Below are 20,050 nucleotides of genomic sequence, written 5' to 3'. Positions count from 1 at the left end.
ATCTATAATATATAAAGAACTTACAACTCAATAATAAAAACCCAATTAAAATATAGGGAGAGGATCCGAACAGACACTTCTCCAAATAAGATATACAAATGGCCAATAAGCACATGAAAAAATGCTCAACATCATTAGCTATCAGGGAAATGCAAATCAAACCCACGAGGTACCACTTCATATCCACAAGGATGGCTACCAATCAAAAGGATAAATAATAACAAGTGTTGGCCAGGATGTGGAGAAATCAAATCTCATATATTGCTGGAGGAATGTAAAATGATACAACTCCTTTGGTATAATCTGGAAATTCCTCAAAAAATTAAACTGAGTTACCATATGACCCAGCAAGTCCACTCCTAGGTATACACCCAACAGAAATAAAAACATGTTTACAAAAAAAACTTGTACACAAATATTTATAGCAGCATTATTCATCATAGCACCAAAGCAAAAATAATCCAGATGTCCATCATCTGATGAATGGATAAACAAAATGTGGTTTATCCATAAAATGGGACATTATTTGGACATAAAAAGAAGTGAAATCTTGACACATTCTATAGCAAGGAAGAATTTTGAAAACATTATGCTAAATGAAAGAATCCAGTTATAAATGACCACATATTATATAATTCCATATATATGAAATATCCAGAATACGCAAATCTATAGAGGCAGAAAGATTAGTCAGTAGTTTCCTAGGGCTGGAAGGGATGAGGAAGAATGGGTATAGGGTTTCTTTCCATGGTGATGAAAATGTTCTAAAATTGATTATGGTGATGGTTAAACAACTCTGTTAAGATACAAAAACCATTTAATTGTAATAAAACAAACAGAATCATACCATCCAGTAAATGCCATACATATCTAGAAAAGGGTTTGTAATTGAATCAATGACATGATTGAAATTTTACACAGGCTATCTTGAACATAAATATGGGGTAAATGTGGAAGTATCACAACTTAGAAAATAGAATTTTAGAAAATAGAATTTTATATCTGTGAATTACATATACACAATAGTCTCTCTCTCTTTTGTTGGGGGTGAAGGGGGGAGTACCTACTTTCTAAAATGTCTGCTACAGCTCCAGGATCTATTGCATTTTCAAATACCTGCAGGAAAAAAAATGGGGAAAATAAATCTTCAAAGTTTTATTAATATATACTTATAGAAAATCTAGATCATATTCTTCCAAATAATTAACACATGTCAAATCTAGCCATATAATATTTTAGGATTCAACAGGAGTACCTTTAACAGGTATGTGGTTAAAAGTTCAACAAATGACTATAGAATAAATGAATGAGAAGTAACACAACACCAAGTACAAGGAAAATTTAAGTTAGCTGAATCTACCACATGTTCAAAACGTCATCTACTTGACCTAGCCGCACAGTTTGTTGCTAAAAGCACATCTGGCATCTACCTGAAAGAGTCTTGTTTGAGTACCTAGAAAAACATCCTGAATACAACAGATACTTATTACATGTTAACTGAATAAATGACTTCTCTTCCCAAGCCATTGGTCGTGCTAAAAAGGAACATAAATAAAAATTCTATGTGCAACACAAAAGAAAAGCTAAGTACTCATAGCTAGACTCCCACAGAATCCAAAAATAACAAGAGAGAGAGCCTCATAAGTTTTAGGTGTATCATGAAGCACAAGAAAAACACTGTGATACCTGTCTACCCACAGCCAAATATGTTTATTTTGTCCTTGAGATAAAAGGACCTAGGGGACTGAGGTAAAGGCATAACATGACCCTCTCCCTGAACTCTAGAACCCTGTAAGAAACACAAGTTTTCAGCAGAGTTTGTTTTCAGGCATTAAATTTCTGATTTAAACGGTGTTTAACCTTAGCATGATTAAAATCTGCTCTTGATCCAAAACCAGGTCTGCTTTAACCACAAAAGTGGAGGCTGTCCCCTGTAATCCATTTCTGTCTTACTGACTTGGATTTAACGAGCAAATGTGAGTGAGCTGGGGATTTTCCCAAAATTATTCCAGTAATATTAGCTCATCCGTTCTCTTCATCCATGTCTAAGAATTTTCTCAAGGATGATCGTGGGGAATAAATGATCAACATGAACTGCTCGAACACAATGGCTCATACACTCTTTATGAGTAATTTCTTGTTTATCTGAATGCTTTAGAACATTGAATTCTGAATTATACAGAAGGTCCAAGGAGGAGAAAGTGTTTTCGCTACTCCCTGCAAGTATTTGCAGCTAGAGAATGGAAAAGATACAAGAAAGCTAGAGCCAACTGGTAGAAAGCTTGAATATGAACTCAAACAGCTCACACAAGAAGGCAACTTTTCAAAATTTAAAATAAAGCATTTATTTAATTGCACTTTATAAAATGAAAAATGGTCTGTGATATCTAGTAATCTCAAATACACAGCTTTGTGACATCTAGAGTGTGACTCTGACACTCATTTTCCTCTTCTGCAAGTCAGGGAGCTTGGACTAGGTGACCTCCAAGGTCATTTACAGATTGATTTACAGCTTCTACAATTTTACATCCTTGGGCTTCTTATAAAAAGATTTTTAAAGTCTTCTAGAAAAGCAAATTTACAATTGATAAAACTAATAAGGAAATTCTTGGGGGAAAAAAATAGACTGGATTTTCACCACCCACTTTTTAACCATGACCAACATTGAAATGGTTAGAACTAGGTTCCTTTGGATTCGGACTGTATGTTCCAAGGTAATATCCATTTATTCCTCTCTTATCCAACCAGTTTGGAAGACTATTTAAATTAACAGGCTGGCTCAGAAAGAGAAAAACAAATACCGTATGCTAATGCATATATATGGGATCTAAAAAAAAAAATAAAAATGGTTCTGATGAATCTAGGGGCAGGAGAGGAATAAAGATGCAAATGTAGAGAATGGACTTGAGGACACGGGGAGGGGGAAGGGTAAGCTGGGACGAAATGAGAGAGTAGCATGGACATATGTACACTACCAAATGTAAAATAGATAGTTAGTGGGAAGCAGCCACATAGTACAGGGAGATCAGCTCGGTACTTTGTGACCACCTAGAGGGGTGGGATAGGGAGGGTGGGAGGAGACGCAAGAGGGAGGGGATATGGGGATATATGTATACATATAGCTGATTCACTTTGTTATATAGCAGAAACTAACACAACATTGTAAAACAATTATATTCCAATAAAGATGTTAAAAAAAAAAAAAGAAAAGAAACCAAATAGCAATGGAGGTTGGATTAAAATGTATTTGGAAAGGGATCAAAGCCTTTGGAAATGATGCCATAAATGTGTATTTAATGATACACAAAGGAAGTAATGATCAATATTAAGTAATAAGGCACATTATAACTGACTTAACAGATGAGAATTTTTTGGTGTTGTTGCCCTATTGTATGTGTGTTTCTATGCTTTAAGAATTGTGTGGCTATAGTTTGTTCTCACCCCACTCCTTACATAATACTTATATTTTATCACATCTATAAAGTGCATTAATTGAGGTAAAAATAAAACAAGGGAAACATAAAAAAAAAAGGGTACTGATGAACCTAGTGGCAGGACAGGAATAAAGACACAGACATAGAGAATGGACTTAAGGACATGGTGGGGGCTGGGGAAAGGGAAGCTGGGACGAAGTGAGAGAGTGGCATGGACATATATACACTACCAAATGTAAAATAGATAGCTAGTGGGAAGCACCTGCAAAGCACAGGGAGATCAAGTGCTTTGTGACCACCTAGAGGGGTGGGATAGGGACGGTGGGTGGGAAGCTCAGGAGGGAAGGGGCATGGGGATATATGTATACATATAGCTGATTCACTTTGTTATACAGCAGAAACTAACACAACATTGTAAAACAATTATATTCCAATAAAGATGTTAAAAAAAAAAAAAGAAAAGAAACCAAAGGCAGCAATGGAGGTTGGATTAAAATGTATGTTGGAAAGGGATCAAAGCCTTTGGAAATGATGCCATAAATGTGTATTTAATGATACACAAAGGAAGTAATGATCAATATTAAGTAATAAGACACATTATAACTGAATTAACAGATGAGAATTTTTTGGTGTTGTTGCCCTATTGTATGTGTGTTTCTATGCTTTAAGAATTGTGTGGCTATAGTTTGTTCTCTCCCCACTCCTTACATAATACTTATATGTTATCACATCTATAAAGTGCATTAATTGAGGTAAAAATAAAACAAGGGAAACATAAAAAAAAAAGGTACTGATGAACCTAGTGGCAGGACAGGAATAAAGACACAGACATAGAGAATGGACTTAAGGACACGGTGGGGGCTGGGGAAGGGGAAGCTGGGACGAAGTGAGAGTGGCATGGACATATATACACTACCAAATGTAAAATAGATAGCTAGTGGGAAGCACCTGCAAAGCACAGGGAGATCAAGTGCTTTGTGACCACCTAGAGGGGTGGGATAGGGAGGGTGGGAGGGAGGCTCAGGAGGGAGGGCGTCTGGGGATATATGTATACATATAGCTGATTCACTTTGTTATACAGTAGAAACTAACACAACGCTATAAAGCAATTATACTCCAATAAAGATGTAAAAAATTAATTAATGGGCTGTGATTTATAAATATATTACACACAGCCCTAGCCCTTTCAGAAATCAATCCTCATCTCCTCTGCTACTCTGTTTGAAATAGACAGGTCATTTTCAGGGCACCACCATCCAGACCTTTAAAAGTGACAGGCCCTACCCTGAAGCCTTCCAATTCTCATCCTCTCCCCAATAGAACCACCTCAGTGATATTTTTTGGGACAAAAATCATAGGCTTATCAAGGTTAAAACTGATTCAATCTCTAAATTCCAAAACAAAAACTTCAAGAGATTGTCAGTGATTGGATAGTAATGAAATTAATGTTCCATTAAATATGAAAGTGGGAAGAGGGTTGGTAATGTTTTGGCTACTTATATTATGATCACATTCATTGGAATGGAATCTAGCTTTTATCACTGCAGCTAAATAAACCAGATATGACCTAAGGAAACTCAGTAAATCTAAAAAGCCTTCTTGTTTTGTTACAGGATTTCAGATACAGGATTTAACTAATTTGGTTAGTCTGGGGTATTTTTCTGAGTCTAAAAAAGTTTGTTTCTAAGGTCTGCTAGTTTATTGATAATCTCTGTCAGAATGTACACAGCTGCCTCTAACACTTCCAAGAACATTCAGAAAATGCTCTCTGTTCCAGTTAGAAAATGCCATGGGAGTTCCAAAAATAGAAAACATCTACCAGGGTACTTAGCACTAATTTGACAGAACTTGGCTCAGATCTGGGATGCAAAAGCAAGTCCTCCAACTATGATTCTGCACTATGCTGAAGTGCCTTCATGTATTTTCTTTTTTAAAGAAAATTTACAAAATAACTTTATAAAAGCTGTGTTCTTTATAAGAACCACTAAATGATCCTCAGACAACAGAATTTGAATTTCTCTATTTAGCAATGAGAAAGTCAAGATCACCTTTTCAAACCTCATGCTCCGCTGAATCATAATAGGGAACACGGAAGGAAAGCAGTGTGTCTCCAGGTACTGATTCAGGAGGTAAACCCCAAGGAACACATCTTGCTTGCCAGGAAGGCACACCCCTGGGCAAGAAATCTTAAAGAAAAAAATAGAGAACAGGGTTTGCGTTTTGCTTTGTAAAGGGTCTATTTCCCCTAACCTCCCACAAACAATATCAAATTTCCCCCACCACCGTAACCCTCACCTCTCTCCCATAGCACTACCCTCCCCTCTCCTCTCCTCGCTCAAACTGGAAATTCAATTTCCTCCCAAGTCTCCGCCAGGTGTCACAATCGTCCTCTCGCTGGCTCCTCTCCCCGCCCCTCCAGGATGGCAGTGCGGAAGCGGAAGAGGTTGCAGGGCCGGGAAGCTTCTTCTTAGGCTGGCCGGGTCCTGCGGTCCGGGCCGCCCGCCGCGATGCCGAGCCCCCGGAGGAACGCCGAGGGACGCCCGCTGGCCGCCTGCGCCCCGAGCAGCAGCGGCAGCCCGGCCCATGGCGGCGGCGGCGGCAGGTTCGAGTTCCAGTCCCTGCTCAGCAGCCGCGCGCCGGGCACCGACCCCACCTGCGCCCGACTCCGCGCGTCCGAGAGCCCAGTGCACCGCCGCGGCTCGTTCCCCCTGGCCGGGGCGGGCTCCTCGCCGGCGCTCCCGTCCCCGCTGCCCGAGGAGGACCGCATGGACCTGAACCCGTCCTTCCTGGGCATCGCCCTGCGCTCCCTGCTGGCCATCGACCTGTGGCTGTCTAAGAAGCTGGGGGTGTGTGCGGGGGAGAGCTCATCCTGGGGCAGCGTGCGGCCCCTTATGAAATTGCTGGAGATCTCGGGACACGGCATCCCCTGGCTGCTGGGCACCCTCTACTGCCTGTCCAGGAGCGACAGCTGGGCCGGGCGAGAGGTGCTGATGAACCTGCTCTTCTCCCTGCTGTTGGACCTGCTGCTGGTGGCCCTGATCAAGGGGCTGGTCCGCAGGCGCCGCCCGGCCCACAACCAGATGGACATGTTTTTCACCCTTTCGGTGGACAAGTACTCTTTCCCTTCGGGCCATGCCACCAGGGCCGCCCTGGTCTCACGGTTCATCCTGAACCACCTAGTGCTGGCCATTCCACTGAGGGTGCTCGTGGTACTGTGGGCCTTCATCTTGGGCCTCTCCAGGGTCATGCTGGGGCGGCACAATGTCACCGACGTGGCTTTTGGCTTTTTTCTGGGCTACATGCAGTACAGCATCGTGGACTATTGCTGGCTTTCACCGCACAATGCTCCAGTCCTCTTTGTACTGTGGAACCAACCATGACACCATCTCATTTGTTATGGCACCAGATCTGAAAGTTTCTACACGTGACGATGCTGACATAAACCAGCAGCCATCCTGCTTGCCCCCCTAAGGATTTCAGGCTTCCTTTTGGGATTTCAGGTGTCCTACAATCTTGACGGGTTGCTAGGCTAGAGCACAGTGCTGACCATTACTGATGACAGCCATATTATAGAAAGCAACCCCCCCCCCAGTATATACCTATTCAACAACTTTTTATATCTCCAGAACAACTGCAAAGAAACCAAGTTGAGGTGATTATAATGCTGCTTTTTAAAAGTTGACATCAGAAAATTTTGTTTTGTGTAATCCTGTAAGTCAACATATCACCTGTAAACTGAACTTTGAAAAAACAAATCACCTTCATTCTGTAAATATACAGGCAGATGAGCCACATACTAATCCTAGTTCTTTTCCTGAGGTAGATTTTAAACAGTACTTTAAGAGTCTAAGACATAGGTTATTCTAATTTATCCTCTGAAGATCTGTTACCACAGTTGGGAAGATTTATTCTTAATCCTAATTTTCTTGGTATGCTTTCTTAGTTTTGTCTCTTATATCTTTGCGCATCAGGTAGTGAGAAGAGAGATTATAGTACATATCTTTCTCTCCTTTTCCTCTACCTCCTCAAAAGATCTTTAAAAAGATATTTATTTCCCACTAATTGTTTTTCTGCATTCAGAGAACAAACCAAGAACTTACCTGAAGAAGAAACACTTAAAGGCGGGCATATGGACAGTGCCCATAGAAAAGGAAAGATGGGACTATGGCCTCATGCTTAATTCTGTTGACAGCAAATAGCACGGCATGACAGAGGACAGAAAAGCGAAGCTGCTGAGGAGATCAAAGGAACTGAGAGTCTGGGGGTAGGCTCACTACATACTTTGTCAGTGAACCAACATGGAAGAAGATGGGCCCTGCTGCCTACCATCTCTACTGAATAAAGAATAATGCTTCTTTAATGAGGTAATAAAATGGAAAAATAACTTGATTCTTTGCAATGCAACAGCATAAGCTTTCAAATATATACCACAAGGATGACCCTGTATATTATATTTTTCATATGGAATTCCATTTCCCTGTATACAGCACACTTTAGGTAACAGTATTTAACTTGAAATTCATCAAGTGGAGCCTACTGCTATACCAGGCACAAAGTATAACTCCTAAATTTCCATTTATATTGACCCTCACAATTAAAGCAGTTTATTGATGGTGCCTCCCCGAATCACAAGACCAAAAACCTCCAAATGCAGGGTGGACTCTGCTCATTATTCTTTGATCAGGAAAGATGGAAGAGGGTGTGTGCTTTAAATGCTGCTCTGCCTGAAAATATGAACCTTTAAATTACCTATGGAACTGGTGTCTTTAGATAATCTTAACAACCAATTATTTTGACATTTATAAATAGAAAGGATTATGGCATTTGATCTGTCATATAGAGATGTACATAGGAATCCAGAGAATGGCTGTGACAGGTAGGCTCTGATTGGGTGGAAGTGTGAACTTTCTGAGCGTGAGAGGAACACTGAAAAAGGAATAGCTACTTTTCAAAATGAAGCAAAATTATTTGCATTTCCACAACATCCTGAACACAGACTACATCTTCACTTCCTGAATCAGCCAAACTATGACACTCTAAGTGGTTTCCTTTATTGTTTAGACTTAAAGAGATCCTTTATTTTAATTGCAGCAATATTCAGGCCAGATATTTGGAAGCAGTTTTTCCTCTTGCAGCATCTACAAGTCTGAATACTGGGAGATCAAAATTAGGCTCACCTCCTTTCTGGTTATTTTTCTGGAATTCCCTATCTTGGTTGCTGGGGCCTGAGTTTGCTGGCTTTTAAAGCACAGATCAATTCACCTGATTTTTTTGAAGCATCGTAAGTACTGTAGAGTAAAAAAAACTGATTCCACTGTTAATTAACTGTACACTGAAGAATACCATTTAAAAATCAAAATAAAATTAACCAGTAATGTTGAATGAAGTGAGATGAAAACTTGTTTAATTTTTGCCTTAATGAGTAGGAAGACAGATTTATCACTCAACGTCTCAAGAATTCCTTCATCTTACTGCACAATTGTGAGAGGTCACAGTTGATATAGCACAAATGATATAGTCTGGTACTATTTGCTGTCAGCAAAATCAGTCAAATCCAGGAGATTTCCATCTTTGTTTCAGAGCTGCACTTAGGATGAAATCACAGCATCTGTCACTTGTATGGAGGCTAACCAGATTTTCCACAGCCGTAAACTGTTGGTGTTCTGCTTATAAACCTGGCCAGTAGAGAAGCTCCTTATAGCTTTCAGGCAAAGCTGCCTGACAGTCTGTCACCAACTACACATGGAAGGGTTGGAAAATGGAAGCTGAAATAAGGAATAACTGACCCCAAACAGGAACAATGGAGTCACTCTGCCACAGCACCTCACATAAGCAGGATTCAGTGGATAATTATTAAACAGCTGTTGATTGATCCCTTTTGGAATTAGCAAGCCAGAGCCATCTGTAGGGGAAGTATCTTAGAAAATACTTGATTGGTTTATAGAGGTGGCAAATTATCAGGGAAGTGACCTGGCTTTCTGAAATTAAAATCTTCCCTGGTTATTTAAAGGGGCTTTTTAATCTTCACAAATCTGTATCCCGGAAAAGAAAATAAAATCCTTCTTGGACTTAATGCAAGGTTATTTTAAAAGAACAGAAAAATTCCAGATAAAGCCAAGAAACAGGCTTGGGGGCGGGACGGCGGGGGGGGGGCGGGGCGGGAGGGGTGGGAAGAGGTTGAATTGAACTACAGGTTAGAAAGTAAGAAAAGACCGATGTGGAGAATCTTAGGGACACAGGTAGGATTAATGATGTGTGTGGGGCGAGGGGTGGTGAAAACGACCCAGAACCATTTTAGAACCCTGGGGAAAGAGTCTGATTTGGGCCAAAGAGGAGAGGTTCGTCGATCTCTCTTACCGCCCGGATATGCAGTTCCACCACCACCTCCAAAGGCATAGTTCCCTACGTGGGCGAAAGGACTGGAATGAAAAGATCCTTTTGCGCTGAGCCTTGGACCGATTTTTCTTAGTTTAACTCAATCCTTGGAGTAAATGTTCCCAGTAGTTTCCCCAGCTCCCCACCCCACTGAACTCCCATCAACTCTCCCACCAACCCAGGTCCCTCCCACCGGTACGGGTCTCATACTGCGCGAGCTGGAGCCAAGGCTTCCAGAAGGCTGAAGCGTCGCGTTGCTATGGACACTCAAAACACGCAACCTTCCACCAAGGAACGCTTGCGAGGCCCCCGGCGCCGCCAGAGTGTGAGCCTCCTGTGCTCCACTTGGAACGACACTGGCTTCCAGACTGTGCACTAACGGGAGAGAATGTCCTAGTGTATATGCCCTGGTGGCCGGATCACGAGATGCTAAGAGCCCTAGCTTCCTTTCCACCAGGCTTTCTATCCACTTTCTTTAGGGCCCCAATCACTATGTTAAAATGTTTATTTTACAGTGTCAATTCTAAAAGTCGAATGTGATCATAGCTCCGTTACGATTTAAGCCCTGCCCATTTTTAGTATCTATACGACCCCCAAGCCCTGGAAATTCTGTAACAATTACAATTAAAATAGTAGTATGTCCCTAAAGGTATTCTCATGCTTATAAAAATCATGCTTATGAAATGTTACGTCCTCATGTTTGGTTCAGAAAACATGCCCACTGTCAATAAGAAATGAAACGTGTGCTAATTAAAAATACAAGGACAGGGCTTCCCTGGTGGCGCAGTGGTTGAGAGCCCGCCTGCCGATGCAGGGGATGCGGGTTCGTGCCCCAGTCCAGGAGGATCCCACATGCTGCGGAGCGGCTGGGCCCATGAGCCATGGCCCCTGAGCCTGCGCGGCAGCGGGAGAGGCCACAACAGTGAGAGGCCCACGTACCACAAAACAAAACAAAACAAAACAAGGACAATTCCTAAAGAGGTTTAAAAGTTACGTATCCTGTTTTAGTCCCAATAGAAATATTTTTCAGTCTCTTTACTGGGGTTTAGTTAACTTAAGGGAAGCAATGAATTACATTATCTCCCAATGTGTAGTTACCATAGTTGCCAAAGCCAGGGTTACACAGTAAAAACCGTCAGAGGTAGCAGGCAGGGCAAGAGTTCTTAACCAATAGAAGAAATTGCGTTTTTTCCCATTCACTGTATTTAACAGACAAAAATGAAGGAATAAAGGAGGGAGTGGCCGCTTCTAGCCAATCAGAAAAATCTGGGAGGGCCAATGCTGTCTCTAAACAAAACAAATTTTATTGGAATTAGTCATTTATTACTAATATTTTGCATTGGAGATTTATGCAATTGCAGAAATGTGAGTGCAGAAAGATGTCCTGAGACAAGAATTAGGTATTAATTTTGGTAACTGGAGTGCCTTTCCCTGAAAGGGAAAAACTCAGTGTGATGAAGGAAGATGTACTACTATGTCCTTATCCAATCCTCGATGATCTGTCTGTCAGCATAGCAAGAGGCACACCAGTGGGTGCTTGGCTCCCTAACCAGAGCACTGACTTGTCAGCTCACAACAACTTGCTGGCACCCTTACTAATGCATTTATATACAGGGACAGGACCTGCCTTGACCCTTACAAGTACGTCATCAACACCAATGCTAAGACATCAAGGATAGTGACAACCAAAACATAAATAAGTGGTCAGACATAATGGAAGGGAGGAATCAATCTTTATTGAGAACCTACAAAATGGTAGGGATATTGCATATGCTAATTAACTTAATCCCCACAGTAACTCTTTCAGGGAGATATTATTATTCTTATTTACAGGTGCAGAATCTGAAGCCAGACAGTCTTTTGTCCAATGCCACACATCTAAAGGGAAGGAGCCACACTTGAATCCAGGTGTGCCCTACCATGTCTCTGCCATTGCAACATAGACAACCTACTGATTCCGAGACACAGTGTCCCATTCTATGCTCTTCCTAGCCTTAACTGGACTCTCCTTGCTTAACTCTCCTTGATATAACTGGAATCTCCTTGCTTGGCTCCTAGGGCACAGTCCTTTTCTGGTTTCCCTTCAACTCTCTGGCCATTCTTCCTCCTCTCCCTGGCTAAGCAGTGTTTCTAGTTCTTTCTTTTCCTCCCTCTATATCCTTTACCTAGGGTGTCATCCAATGTAGGTATGGATTAGCAAATGTATACAGATTTACATATCCCACCCAAGCCTCTCTTATACTTTCCCAGACAAGGTAGAATCTCACTACTATTTATTTACACACACACACACACACACATATATATCCTCTTTTTAGCAACTGTGACAATAGCAGTTTTACATTTGCTCCTGCGATTGTTGATTACTATTTGTCTCTATAAACTGTAAGCTCTGCATGGCTAAGAGTTTGTGTCCTAAATACCTAGCAGAGTAGATGCTCAATAATTATCCTGAATAGATGTTAATTTCAGAGATGGTCAAGCCAGGCTATAGGGTTTAATGTATGTACATGGGTAAGGGGAGGTCCCACCACTACAGTGCAAACTAAATATGCAAAATGAGAAAGGACCAGGCAGAAGCTACTTCTGCTAGTCGGGCATGGGTGTATTAACTGAGTTGATAGGAAATATTTACACTCTGTTAATTTCCCCCACCCCAGTCACCTGAGGCACTCAGCTGCCAGGGAGATGCGGAAGTTGCTACATATACAATGCCTCTGGCCCATCTTGCAAAGATTGAGGCTGCCACCTCCACTGGAGGTCAAGCAAAGCCATTGGACTATCACCACTTACAGACACTGGCTTTATTACCTGTGTAGGTACCTGTGTAGGTGGCAGAAAACAAATCTCATTAAACAACTCTTAGTCCCAGAGTATTTCTGCAGTGTAGGCTGATCAGCAGTGACAACAGCATTGCAGAAATGACACATCAGTCACGCATACTGCTCACATCCTGGCCACTGCCAAGAAAATGGCACATGTCCCAGATGGGGATTTTCCAAAAGAGTTAATTATAATGAGAAAAGAACAAAATATTACAGATAATTATAGCTGAGATTTTCCTTTTATCTAAAAAAAATACAGGACACTAAATTGTAAACATTTATTTTCAAATAACATTGGAAGGAGTATTCATATGAGGGGAGGACAATATATTAAAAAAAAGGCATCACTAATGGCAGGGATGTGGGAAAATACATTCATACATTGTTGGTAGGAGTGTAAATACATAAAGTGTATTAATTTTCTATGGCTACTATAACAAATTACCACAAACTTAATGGCTTAAAACAAGACAAATGTATAATTTTTGATTTTGTGGATCAGAAATCCAACAGAGATCTTTAAAAGCAAAATGTGAGGGCTGCATTCCTTATCTTTTCCATTTCCTTGCTTTTCCAGTTTCTAGGGGTCTGCCTTCATTCCTTGACTCATAGCTCCCTTCCTTCATCTTCAAAGCCAGCAACATTGAACCAACTCCTTTTCATGCTACCATCTCTCTGGTTCTTTTAAGGACCTTTGTAACCATATAGAGTCCACCAGATAATCCAGGATAATTTCCCTATTTTAAGGTCAGCTGATTAGAAACCTTAATTCCATCTTCAAGTTAATTTCTCTTTGCCATGAAAGGTAACATGTCCCCAGGTTCCAGGTACTAGGGCATGGATATCTTTGGGGGTCATTATTCTGTTTATCACATGTAACTTCTCTGGAGAGCAATTTGTTAATATCTATCAAAATTTTTCATTTTACTCAGGAATTCCACTGCTAGGAATAGGTATATATGGGTATACTTTCACAAGTACAAAAAACATATGCTGCAGCAATATTTGTAGTTTAAAAAAATACTGGAAACCATCTAAATGTTCATTAAGTATGGTCAGATTAAATCAATTATGGTTAAGCCTCAAGATGGAATAGTATGCAGCATGGGAAAAGAATAAAGCAGAGCTCTAAGTCCCAGCAGTAAAAACTCTCTAAAATATAGAGCTAAGAAAAAAAAAGCATGGAACAAAAATGTGTAAACTGTGCTGCCATTTGGAAGAGACAGAGAATATGATATAGACATATATGCTTAGAATATTTCTGAAAGAAGAAACTAGAAACTGCTAATGGTGGATGCCTCTGGGGAAAGGACCTGGAGTAGAGACACAGAGAGAAAACTTACTTTTCATTGAATAGCCTTAGATACTTTTAAAATAGTTTTGCAAAGTATTTGCATTATTTGGTCTAAAAAGGAAAATGAATTAAAACAAGTAGAAAATATAAAATAACAGAAAGGATAAATCTGGGAGGATAGGAAGGACCAGGAACTGGCTTCTTCAGCATTGGGGCTCCATCCTGTATACCGCATACTGTGAGAATATCCACGCAAGTGTGTCTGATACTTTTGCTTCCAGTGCAGGGTGTCTTATGCTGTGACCCCTGGATGTGTCAGGGATCCTAAAGGCCCTGAGATGATAGGAAACCTTTCATGCATGTGCATATGTGCATTTTTCTGGGAAGAGAGCCTGTAGTTTTCATTGGAGTCTGGAAGGGGTAGAGTTAGTCAAATCAGGTTTTGGAACCACTGTCCTGCCCTCAGTTCCCTGCTATAGCAAAAAGAAGGGCCACCCATGTTACCTGACAATGAGCAGATAAGGAAAGAGGGGCTCTTCTCTCCATCACATTCATGCCCACTTATTAGAGCCAGCTGTCTCTCCAATGGCAGCTGGATTCAATAATAAGTGAGAAAGATCTTCAAAGTCCTGTTCTAGGCCATTATTTTATGTCTGGACTCAGACTCATTTGTTAGGCCCTACAATCTTTTGTGCCAGTGAATTATTCATTAGCAAATGTGAATAACACCAGCAAACTGAGTTTCCAAAGCGAGTTGTTCATTAGGATTTGGGAGAAATGCCTCGGTACAGGGTAACCTCAAGTACCTGAAACAATCTGGATTATTTCAGCCCTAAAGCAATGGCAGATTACTGATTTTTTTTTTTTAAGTGTAGACCCAGCCTCAAGACTCAGGAACTAATTGTGTTTTATGTTTGGCCTTCTTCAAAGTCTTTCTCTGAAATGTTCTTTAACAGTATAGTTTCCTTAGAGTCTGATGAGAAAAGTTTACCTTTCTGACTTTTACTATAAATGTATAAAAGAGCTCAATGAGCTATTTTGGGCTCTTTCCTTGGTTCTCAAAAACTGCATAAAGATGAAGTTTATATTTTTTTTAAATCTTAATGTTAAAATCATATCCTTTGGGGGAACTCCATATTAGAGGGATCAGGGTGTCACCATATGAACCCACTGATCAATCTTAACATCACTATAGGTGACATCACATGTCTTCTTCATATGTGATTCATAGGAAGCACCTATGAAGCACTTTTGCCAAGAAAGTTGAAGTTTAACCTGAGCCACTAGAGCTGCATGATCTAGTAAGGTAGCCACATATGGCTATTTAAATTTAAATTAACTAAAACTAAATAAAATTTAAAATTCATTTCCTCACTCACACGAGTCACCTGTAAAGTGCTCAATAGCCACAATGGCTAGTGGCTACTGTACTGGATAGTGCAAGTAGAATATTTCCATCATCACAGAAACATCTATTGAACAGTGTTGTTCTAGAGCTAATTTCACTTCCTAGAGGATAGAGAAACATGTTGATGACACCACAAGACAGCAAACAGACATATCTAGAATGTGAAACATTCTATAGGACAACTAACCCAGTTAGCCTGCAACAAGTCAAACCCTGCAAATTAAAAAAAAAAAAAAAAAGGAAGGGGGGGAGGAGAAATGTTCTAGATTAAAAGATACAAGCCCTGACAACCAAATATAATATGTGGACTTTGTTTGAACCCTGATTCAGACAAACCAACTTAAACAGAATATTTAACACTCTTAGGGAAATTTGATTATGGTTTGGGTATTAGATAACACCAAGCAATTAATTAATTAATCAAAATTAATTAATTTTGATAGGTATGATAATGTCCCTGTGTTTATGGAAGACAAATATCAACATTGTTTAGAGATGCATATTGAAGTATGTAGCAGAAATGATCTAACGCCTAAGATTTTGTTTCCAAATACTCCAGCAAATTAATAAAAGAAATAGATAAAGGAAATGTAGCAAAATCTTGATAATTGTTGATCTGGGTGATGGACATATGGAGTTTACTATAATAATATACTTTTGTGTATTTAAAAATATTTATAATAACAATTTTAAAATCTTTAACACATACTTAAATAAGAAAAGTAATCATATCCTATGTAAACCTCATTCTGTCTTAAGATAGCCCATCAAGAGGATTCTTGGTGGCATCACTATGAATTTCTTTGACAGAAGTCCTACATACGTTTGGGACTTCCCTGGTGGCGCAGTGGTTAAGAATCCACCTGCCAATGCAGGGGACATGGGTTCAATCCCTGGTCCGGGAAGATCCCACATGCTACGGGCAACTAAGCCCATGTGCCACAACTACTGAGCCTGAGCTCTAGAGCCCGCAAGCCACAACTACTGAAGCCAGTGTGGCGTGCTCCACAACAAGAGAAGCCACCGCAATGAGAAGCCCGCCCACTGCAACGAAGAGTAGACCCTGCTCGCTGCAACTAGAGAAAGCCCGCACACAGCAACAAAGACCCAATGCAGCCAAAAAAAAAAAAAAAAGTCTTACGTACATTTAAAGAAAAAATATGGTGGATCTATTCAACTCAAATTCAGATAACAGAAGAAAATTATTGTGGTGTGTAATACTTTACAAGTAATTCAAAAAAGCAGCAGTGTATTATAATAACTGTGGTCTCTGCATGAATATCCAAAACAGGAGCTGGCAATTTGCTTATTTCTTTAAGCATACATACTTCTTGAGAATTTTCCCCAAGTATCAGGAATGCTTCCAGGGAAGGAATTAACTTGCAGTTGAACAGCTTTTAACAATCTTGAAGTCATTTGGGATCTGGACCCACACATGAAATCTATTTCACAAACTATATTAGAGGTCATGAGTCAAACTCATGTTACTCTTTGGCTTCTGCTTTGACTGACTGGCTTTTGTAGGCTCAATACTTACTTAATGATACCACACAAAACCTTCCACAAGGACTGCCCTTGGGCATTCTGGACTACGTACACAGTGGATATCCTTCCATTTTAAAGTAATTTCTCTTCAGGAAAAATTAATTTGCTCCTTTGCATTTCAGCTGGCTAGTTCTATGTCCATGGGAGTAGTCGGATAACTATGACCCAAAGCAATTTCCAAGGAATTATATTATCCGATATAAGAAAGCAGAAAAGAGTATGACTTAGTTCCAAGACTTGTAAAAAGTGTCCACTGTACTTGGGCACAGGATTCAGGCCCCAAAGTCGGCCATGGCTAAGATGAGGCTACTTCTGATGTCATTATATCCACCCTTTCTTCTCCTACCAAAATATAACTCTTCCCATTCCCGTTTTACCCTCTTCTGTCTGTGTAATCCTACACCTTTCCTTTTATCCTTGTTTCCATTCATTTGTTCCCTATTCATCAATTCAACACATATTATTGAGTACCTACTATGTGCTAGGTACCGTTCTGGACCATGAAGGCATAAGAGTGAACAAGAAACAATCTATGCCCTTGTGGACCTTACATTCTAGTGAAGTAAGATATAAAATAAATAGGTGAACATAGATAATAACAGTATGATAAATGCTAGGGAGGAAATATCCAGGGGGGTGAGATAGAAAGTTACACGTTAGAGGGAAGAAGAACCTAATTTAGACCCAGTGGTCAGGTCAGCCTCTTTAAGGGTATGACAGTTGATCTAAGACCTAAAAAGAAAAGCATGACCACTAACAAGACTTTTAAAGAACAAAGAGAAAAGACACCCAGGCAAAAGGAGCAACAAATGTAAAGGGCCATGAGTCAGGAAAGAAATCGATATGTTTGAGGAACTGAAAGGAGGCCAACGAGCATACTAAGAGAAAACTGGGCAGGGGGTAGAGGACGTTAAGAAATGACACTCAGGAGTTAGGCTGGCACTAGATGGCACAGTTATGGAAGAACTTAAACAGTTATGGAAGACAATGTGATTGCCTCCCTAAGAGCCATAAGCTCCTCTTCCTTGCCAATGGAATCCCGGTTTTGTGCGGGTGGCAATGCATTTAGGTCCAGGGAATGAATCAATTTATTTAAGCCAGTTCTGGCCAATAATATATAAGGGGAAGTCACTGGAAGTTTCTGAGAAATGTTCCTCAAGTAGTAAAAAGCCACAAGTGAATAAAGCTGTTTTTGGCTCCTCTCCCTTCCTGCTTTAGCTGCTGTCATGTTTTCTCCTATGGCTTTCACTCTTAAACTCAAAAGGTTCAGGCACAGTGCTCCTCAACTTTTATTTGTAATTAGTTACTAAGGTATAATGTATAGTCACTGGAAAATACTGGAACAGCATAATACAGGAAAACTAAGAGTAGAAAGTAAAGATGCTCAGTGATTTCCTTGGCAGTCCGGTGGTTATGACTCCCCACTTCCAATACAAGGGGCATGTGTTCGATCCCTGGTCTGGGAACTAAGATCCCACATGCTGCGGGGTACGGCAATTAAAAAAAAAAAAAAGAAAGTAAAGATGCTCAGAAACTTTCCTCCCCAGCCTTACCCACTAGGAGTAATCATTAATAATTCTTGTTTACTTTCCAGGAATTTTCTATCACATGTACACACACACACACAGAACTGTTTTTACACAAACTGGATTACTGTCTCTCGACAGATACGTATAGCTATATAAATATACATATAAGAAAGTAAGTTGCCTTTTTTTACTCACATTTTGGAGATATTTCTATATCAGCACAGTTATATATACTTTCTGCTTTTTGTTCCTTGCCACAAAAAAAAGAAAAAAGAAAAAAGCTGCAATAAACACCTTTGCGGATAAATCAGTAGTTATTGGTGCAAAAATAACTGTTGGATAATTTCCTGGTAGTTAAATTGCCGAATCAAAGCACTTAAACCTCTGATACTGTCAGGTTACCCCACCCGAAAGATTACCCAAATGACATTCTAACAGCATCTCCTCACATCTTGCCTACACTCGGTATCGACAGACTTCAAAAGATTGAAAAAACGGCGTCTCGTTATTTTTATTTGGGTCTCTAATTATGAGTAGGGCAGCAATGCCTGATTGTTAAACGTGCACGTTTTGAAGTCATACGCCCTGGGCTGATCCTACCTCTTCCCCTTAAAATGTGTGACCTTAGGCATAATGGGGTCTATTTCTTCTTCTCAAAAAACGGGATAATGAGAGCACAAATCTTTACGATTTAAACGAGATACGTAGAAATACACTGAAGCCCTTCCTACACATCCGCTATTAGTGATACTGTATTTTTTAAATAATTTTTGAACTTTATTTATTTTACACAGCAGGTTCTTATTAGTCATCCATTTTATACACATCAGTGTATACATGTCAATCCCAAACGCCCAATTCATCACACCACCACAGCCCCCCACCACCACTTCCCCCCCCTGGTGTCCATATGTTTGTTCTCTACATCTGTGTCTCAATTTCTGCCCTGCAAACCAGTTCATCTGTACCATTTTTCTAGGTTCCACATATACGCGTTAATATACGATATTTGTTTTTCTCTTTCTGACTTACTTCACTCTGTATGACAGTCTCTAGATCCATCCACGTCTCAACAAATGACCCAATTTCGTTTCTTTTTATGGTTGGGTAATATTCCATTGTTTATATGGTACTGTGTTTTTTAAAGTCCTGCTCCTTCCAGTACTCTCTCTTTGGCATACTCTTCTTCCCAGCCAAGTTTCGCAGAATCCTCGTTGCTCGTAACTCAGAACGAGATAAAAGTTGTCTCTGTTTTTAAAATTTCTCTCCACTTCAACTGCCGCCACCCTCACCCCCGCTTCAGAAACTGGTTTACGTATCAGTAACGAGTACAGGAATGAATTGCAGTTTTTACACAATACGCAGTGGACGACGACACTTGGTCCGAACACCTCCCGGCCCCTAGGACCCACCGTTTACTGCGTAGGAAACTCCAGACAAGTATTTAATACTACATGACCCTCAGCGCCTGGAGGGTAAACTGGCAGCACTGAAAGGCTTCAGAAAAAGTAGTTTTAAACAAGAAACCATTCCAGACCCACACCCGCCTCCCAAACTCCGGGACGCACCTCCCTCGACCTACGCCTTCCTATTCGGAAGTGACGTAACAAGTGGAGTACGTCTTTTTCTGCCGTCCGCCG

At 40.4% G+C, this 20,050-nt stretch overlaps 2 protein-coding genes across 8 annotated transcripts in view; one reads left to right on the top strand and one right to left on the bottom strand.

Annotated features, from left to right (window-relative positions):
• Window positions 1-19,990, bottom strand: part of SPATA6L (spermatogenesis associated 6 like) — a 62,678-nt gene extending 42,688 nt beyond the window's left edge. For 3 of the 7 annotated variants that reach the window (XM_073806154.1, XM_073806153.1, XM_073806155.1), the window contains exons 1-3: window positions 19,443-19,990; window positions 5,483-5,620; window positions 1,068-1,116 (exon numbers count right to left, since the gene is read on the bottom strand). In XM_073806154.1, the coding sequence (XP_073662255.1) occupies window positions 1,068-1,116; window positions 5,483-5,620; window positions 19,443-19,529 (274 nt within the window). In that variant the 5' untranslated portion in view covers window positions 19,530-19,990. Of the gene's footprint in view, window positions 1-1,067; window positions 1,117-5,482; window positions 5,621-9,791; window positions 9,837-18,605; window positions 18,661-19,442 lie in introns of all 7 variants that reach the window. The other 4 variants (XM_033858120.2, XM_019934776.3, XM_019934781.3 and 1 more) reach the window with 3 other exon arrangements.
• Window positions 5,871-8,816, top strand: PLPP6 (phospholipid phosphatase 6). The gene has a single exon (XM_004323307.4). It carries the CDS (start codon window positions 5,942-5,944, stop codon window positions 6,812-6,814), a length of 873 nt encoding a protein of 290 aa, XP_004323355.1. The 5' UTR covers window positions 5,871-5,941; the 3' UTR covers window positions 6,815-8,816.
• Window positions 19,991-20,050: the final 60 nt, after the last annotated feature.

This window comes from Tursiops truncatus, chromosome 6 (assembly GCF_011762595.2).
Source record: "Tursiops truncatus isolate mTurTru1 chromosome 6, mTurTru1.mat.Y, whole genome shotgun sequence".
Lineage (NCBI taxonomy): Eukaryota > Metazoa > Chordata > Mammalia > Artiodactyla > Delphinidae > Tursiops > Tursiops truncatus.
Note: the sequence above shows the minus strand (reverse complement) of the source record. Positions and strands in the feature narration are given on the sequence as shown.